Source organism: Otolemur garnettii, unplaced genomic scaffold (assembly GCF_000181295.1).
Source record: "Otolemur garnettii isolate 467f Iridium unplaced genomic scaffold, OtoGar3 scaffold00116, whole genome shotgun sequence".
Taxonomy (NCBI): domain Eukaryota; kingdom Metazoa; phylum Chordata; class Mammalia; order Primates; family Galagidae; genus Otolemur; species Otolemur garnettii.
In genome coordinates this window covers 5,040,745-5,047,518 of record NW_003852511.1, presented here as the reverse complement: position 1 = coordinate 5,047,518, position 6,774 = coordinate 5,040,745, and the positions used below count along the sequence as shown (strand labels likewise).

Below are 6,774 nucleotides of genomic sequence, written 5' to 3'. Positions count from 1 at the left end.
GTTGAACTCACTTTTATAAGTCTTCCTATTTTCTGAGTATCCAAAGATATTCAACGTTTTATCTTTAGAATGCCCTTAACAGCTCAGTGCCTGTGGCTCAAGTGGCTAAGGCGCCAGCCACATACACCTGAACTGGCGGGTTCGAATCCAGCCAGGGCCCACCAAACAACGATGGCTGCAACCAGAAAGTAGCCGGACATTGTGGCGGGTGCCTGTAGTCCCAGTTACTTGGGAGGCAAAGGCAGGAGACTTCCTTGAGCCCAGGAGTTGGAGATTGCTGTGAGCTGTGATTCCACAACCTCTACTCAGAAAGACAGCTTGAGGCTCTGTGTCAAAAAAGAATGCCCTTAACATTCTATAGTAACAGGGCAACTATAATTCCATGAATTTTTGTAGATGAAGAAAATGAGACTAAGCAGGGTTTAAAGTCTCACAAGCTGTCCACTATATAGTGATGGAAATTTTTTTTGCTATTTTTCAAGGGTATATCAAGGAGAACCTAAGTCCATTTTCCATCTGCTTCAGAGAACATACATTCCATGAGAACAGCCAGCTAAGGAGTTTTTGTGTTTTAGTTATATTTTCTTACTTTTGCCAACGGATTAGTTCTTCTCAACCCTTTGGGCCATCTGGGCAGGGCTTTGTGGTAGCCAAGAGTTTTCAGGCTACTCACCTCCAGCTATGTGCAATAAAATGTTTCCCACAGTGCAGTAGTCTTAACCAGTGTTCCTCAGGTAAGGTAAGATTCATCTTAGACACACACACACACACGCTTATAGGCAGAATTGTTTCTGTAGAGTAGAAAACTATTTCCACAAAATAGTGTCCCTAAAGAATCTGTGTTAGCAAACATGGGAGTCTGTGGGACCACGCACTTCACACAGGCCTGTCATCACTGATGGTAACTGAGCAACACTGACAGACAGAGGATAGTATGAAAGATTCATGTGAAAATTTGTCATTATTCTAGAACTAGCTTTCCCATATGGGACATACAAAGCAAAGTATCAATAAATGAAATAGGGCGATGCCTACGGCTCAAGGAGTAGGGTGCCGGCCCCATATACCGGAAGTGGCAGGTTCAAACCTGGCCCCAGCCAAAAACGGCAAAAAATAATAAAATAAATAAATGAAACATAAAATAGATATATTTATGTTTGGTGGGAGGTAGATGCCAAACGGAAGCAGCAGTTAAGTTCCTTAAAAGTAAAGATGACGGATTATTTACTTTTGTGTCTCTCACTGTGCATATTTGGTGCTTTGCATGAAGTAGCTCCTCAGCAAAGAGTCTGCTGAGGTAACATGTACAGGGAACTTCCTTGGGATCAGGTGTCTGATGCGCCGTGTTACGCTCTACAAATTCAAATATTTTCCTTCAGTGTTGGAAAACACTACTCTATTTAATAAACTTCGAAAAATGTTATTTCCTATAGTTCAGCCAAATGCAATTTAATTTTAAAAGTCTTACTAGACTAAAAATATTTTCTGCATGCTAGGAGGAATTCCGGTTACACTTCAAGAATATCTCCCGTATAATGGACTGTGTTGGATGCGACAAATGCAGATTATGGGGAAAATTACAGGTCCGTGTGTTGTCTTCTCTTTTGAAATAAAAGAGCTACTGCTAATGTTATTTTTTCCACTGAGCAGTTCAAAATTTATATTAAGATGTCTCCATTGTTCCTTGAATTAGAATAGGTGGATCCAAAGTGTGGAAGGTTTTTATTGATTAACTATATGTTATATAAGGCTGGTTTTGTATTATTCTGTGTTAATGATTTTAGTTTATTCTTTCTGAAGTTGGTAGTTATGATCACAGTATATAAAAGTTAAAATTATATAAAAATACTCAAAATTTGGTCACTGACTTTGTTTCAATGATCAAAACCTAGTCACAAAACAGGAAAAGCTTTGCCAGGCAGGTCTATTACCCTATATATTCAGTATAAAAGACTGTTGGGTATTTTATTTTCTTGCAAAGATGACAATTTATAGAATATCAAGAGACTGAAATCCAATTTTTCTTTTTCTCTAGTGCTAACAATTGGGAAATGTAAGCATCACTATTAAATCTGAGATTTGAGTTGCTACAGGCTATTAGAAAATGCTTTTAAGGTTACAAATTGAATATTATTATTCTAATGTGGAATTTTCAAGGTTAAAAAAAAGGCATTTTAGTAATTTAGAGCACAGTATGATATGTATCCAGTAAGTGTTAAACTATTCAGCTTTCCTTAATGGCTAACAGCTTAGATAAATTTATCCCATGCATACCTTATGAGGAAGTAGAAACAATAGTTTAGCATGGTGGGGAAAAGCTCAGTTCATATGAACTTCCTTTTTTAACAGTGGCTATTAAGTATTCCTTTGAACCTTTACAGTAGTTATGATATAAAGTCGATTGTAAGCTTACTGGTATTTTCTTCAGACTCAGGGTTTAGGAACTGCCCTGAAGATATTATTCTCCGAAAAAGAAATCCAAAAGCTGCCAGAGCACAGTCCATCTAAAGGATTCCAACTCACCCGACAAGAAATAGTTGCTCTTTTAAATGCTTTTGGAAGGTAAGAATTGTTTTCCCAGTGAAAAGACTTTTGATTCCCTTCTGGGTTTCAACAAACTGCAAAGATCATCTTTTCTGCTCAAGTAGGATTTGTTTTGTTTTGCTGACAAAAGGATGTAATTACTATTTTATATTATCCTGTACTCACTTTAGAGTCGCTTTAATGCTAACAAGTCAGGCCATAGGAAAAATTAATAGAAACTGCCAACATTGGGCCGGGCACAGTGGCTCATGCCTGTAATCCCAGCACTTGGGAGGCTGAGGTGGGTGGATTGCCTGAGCTCAAGGTTCAAGACCAGCCTGAGCCAGAGTGAGACCCCATCTCTAAAAATAGCTGGGCGTTGTGGCGGGCACGTGTAGTCCCAGCTTCTTGGGAGGCTGCGGCAAGAGAATCACTTTGAGTCCAGTGGTTTGAGGTCGCTGTGAGCTATGAGGCCACAGCACTCTACCAAGGGTGACAAAGTGAGACTCTGTCCAAAAAAAAAAAAAAAGAAATTGCCAATATTTTTCAGCTTGCCACCTGAATTTTGAAGGGGAAACTATTTAACTATTTTCCTAACAAAAAATCTCTTTAGCTGATTCAAATACAATAGCAGGAGTAAGGAGAATAGCTTAGTTGAAGGGATAAAAGAAAAAGATTAAATCTAAATCCTTCACCTGCTCTTTATTTCCTAAGCTGCAGGGTCATTTTCTTTCACTCATTTCTACTCCATTTTTTTTTCCTGGATACAGATATACAGTTTACTTGTTTACATCACCCATGGTTTAAAAAATACTTGACTTTGCATAGATATATATAATACCAATTGAGGAATACAGAGGAAAAGAATCATAGAATACTATAGGCTGGGTGCCCATAGGGTACCGGCCACATGCTCCAGGGCTGGTGGGTTCAAACCCACCCAGCATACTAAACAAAGAATCAACAACAACAAAAAAATAGCCAGGTGTTGTGGCGGGCACATGTAGTCCCAGCTACTAGGGAGGCTGAGTCTAGAGAATCACTTGAGTCCAAGAGTTTGAGATTGCTGTGAGCTATCATGCCACAGCACTCTACCGAGGGTGACCAAGTGAGAATCTGTCTCAATAAAAATAAAAAAGAAAAGAATACTATACTGGCCTCGGAAAAGGGTAAAAAGTCAAATGAAGGAAGGATTTTTATTATTAGATAGAGAAGCAAGTGATACATTCCCTTAATATGCACCTTAAGTTAAAAAGAAGCAGCTGACATTTCTCATCTTAATAGGAAAGATTTTACCTGTTGTTCCCTCTACTTAAAGATGACTATGTAGGTTGAGATTTTAAACATAAGGATATACATAGAATGTCTATCATTAGTTGATATTTCATGAAAAATTCAGTCTATGCACTCAAAAAGTCTGTAGTAGGTTACTACCCACCTACTAGCCAGATAACCCTGAGTAAGTGACTTGATTTATTTAAGCCACAGTTTTCCTAATATGTAAAATCAGGGTTAATTGTATCTACTTCTAGGATTTTTTTTTTTTTTGGTAGAGACAGTCACTTTATCACCCTTGGTAGAGTGCCGTGGCATCACACAGCTCACAGCAACCTCCAACTCCTGGGCTTAGGTGATTGTCTTGCCTCAGCCTCCCGAATGCCTGGGACCACAGGTGCCCGCCACAACGCCTGGCTATTTTTTTGTTGCAGTTTGGCCAGGGCTGGGTTTGAATCCACCACCCTCAGTATATGGGGCTGGTACCCTACCCACTGAGCCAAAGGTGCCACCCTACTTCTAGGATTTTTAATCCGAAAATGAGACCATAAATATGATGGGCTCAGAGCATTGCCTGACATCATAAGCTCTCAAATTACTTTTCATCTGTCAAGTACTTAGAGTAATGAAAGGAGCTTAATAGTACAGACTATATCACTTAGTTATAGCAAAGAAAAACATGAGATTGTACATAAAGATAATACAGAACTTAATAGAATTATTTTTTTTGGTGATTCCCATTCAAGAGTTTTTATTTTCTTTTTTTGAGACAGAGTCACTATGTCACACTCCACAGAGTACCGTGGTGTCACAGCTCACAGCAACCTCTTGGGCTTAAGCAGTTCTCTTGCCTCAGCTTCCCAAGTAGCTGGGACTACAGGCACCCGCCACAATGCCCGGCTTTATTTTTGTTGCTGTTGTCATTGTTTAGCAGGCCCAGGCCGGTTTGAACCCACCAGCCTCTGCCATGTGGCCAGTGCCGTAACCACTGTGCTATGGGAGCCCAGCCTGCAGAGTTTTACTGTTGTGCCTGGGCTGAGAAGCACTTCATTACTTCATTCATTCAATTAGTAATCATTTTTGAACACCAAGTGAGTACAGGGCAGAGGGAGAGAGATTTGGGAGGAAACAAAACAGTCTTTATGCTCAGGGAGCTCCTGTTTAGTGAGGAATGTGTAAAATGAATTTATAAAACCAAATATAAGTTATTTTTGAGCTTCTTATTCATATCACTGTTCCCATCTATTTATAATATGAAGTAACACTCCATGTTCTATCAATTTTTAATAAGAAATTATAGCATACTAATTTAAAAATAGAAGCTTCAGTGTTGCTTACCTTTTTTCTTTCAGATCTTGCTTTCAAATTATAGCCCATGTAACAGTGTCATTTGAAATATGTACCATGTTAGCAGTACTAATATGTTTTTTTTTTCTTCCTATAGGCTTTCTACAAGTATAAGAGAGTTACAGAATTTTAAAGTCTTAGTACAACACAGTAGGTAATAAATGTCTAACTAGAGACATAAAATGACTTTGTAAAGCCTTTTAATCTTGGACATTCAGCAGAAAGAGACTAATCTTCTAAAATTTCAAGAATTCTGAACTCAAAAATGCTCACTTGAATATTTATGATTCTTCACAGATTATTAGAAATATTTATAAGTGAAATATATACTTTCAAAATGTGTAAGTTATACTAATTGTGTTTAATTTCATGCATTTTCATCTGTTGAATATTCTGTTTGTTTATAATTGCTTTTGTTTTTATTCTGTAATCCTTTATGTTTCCAGTTGTCAAACTTAAATAACTGTATCTCCATTTGGAGAAGCAGGAACAAATGTTGCTTGGGGCTGGTATCAGTGACAGAAATGTATCAATGATTTCTTAATGTGTTTTCAGTCTTACTCAGCTCTCTGTGTCACCGTCTATAATATGGAACTGTCACTGTGATGAACGGCCCTTTCAATGATCAGTTAGAGAAATTCCTTAAGATTCTCTAAGACTTCAACTTTAATTAGTTTTTATTTAAGATTTGTAGTTGTTGCTGTTTTGTTTTCCATCTAGAAGACCTGCTCTGGTAAGGTGAGTAGGTACTCTCCCCGATGCTCCCCAGCCAGATTTCAGGTGTGTATACTGGGCTGGCTTAGGAGTATTTTACTTAGAACCTTCTTTTGATTTTGCTTTTCTCTGTTCCTAGAAATTTTAGGGAAAATGAAATTTTCAGATACTTTTAGAAAAAAAAATTGAATATTTAACAAATAACTTCTTGATAAAATTTGAATGAGACTATGAATTTATAATGCCAATTAAAAGCATTATATACACAAAATTTGCTATTTGAAATTAAAGTATTTTTACAGGATTTAATTTTAGAATGCAATCTATGCAATCTCTTTGGTCTGATTTTCTTTCGTAGAATACAGAAGCAGGCAGATTAAAGGCAAGCCTCTGTTAAGTGCCCCCCTCAAAACCTTTTATCATTTTAGTTCATTGTATATAAGCAGTATTTTGTGTGATTTCGTACCAACAAATGGTTAATAAGTCCTACACTGGTTTTTCTAAACCTGGGATTTTAAATCTTAAAACAGTATTTAAAATCTTGATTCTTTGAAAAGATGTGGATAGAATGATTAACTTGGAAGCTTGCATCTGTGTAGAAGTTGCGAGAGTACGAAATCTAAAGTTTCTCCTAGGTTCTGCAGTCTCTCATGAGGTAAATAAGTGCTCTTAAACCCTATCTTATTCTGCCAAAGTCTGAAATGTGTTCATTGAAGATTTTAAATTATAGTTAGTTGGCTCACCCTACTTTTAAAAATACTTAGCCATTCCTTGCAGGGCTGTGGTTGAGGAGTAAGGTCTCACTAGAGTCATTTTCTCACTCATTTGTAACCTTTATAAACTTGTGATCTTACTTGATGATGACAGTGGTGGTGGGTTTTGTTAAGTTGAATAAAAAAGACTGGCTTGATTGGA

General features: G+C 37.4%; 1 protein-coding gene across 2 annotated transcripts in view; it reads left to right on the top strand.

Annotated features, from left to right (window-relative positions):
• Window positions 1-6,774, top strand: part of ERO1B (endoplasmic reticulum oxidoreductase 1 beta) — a 70,490-nt gene extending 63,716 nt beyond the window's left edge. For both annotated transcript variants that reach the window (XM_023517661.1, XM_003797448.3), the window contains 3 exons: window positions 1,497-1,583; window positions 2,429-2,562; window positions 5,243-6,774. In XM_023517661.1, coding sequence (XP_023373429.1) covers window positions 1,497-1,583; window positions 2,429-2,562; window positions 5,243-5,303 — 282 coding nt within the window. In that variant the 3' untranslated portion in view covers window positions 5,304-6,774. The remainder of the gene's footprint in view (window positions 1-1,496; window positions 1,584-2,428; window positions 2,563-5,242) is intronic.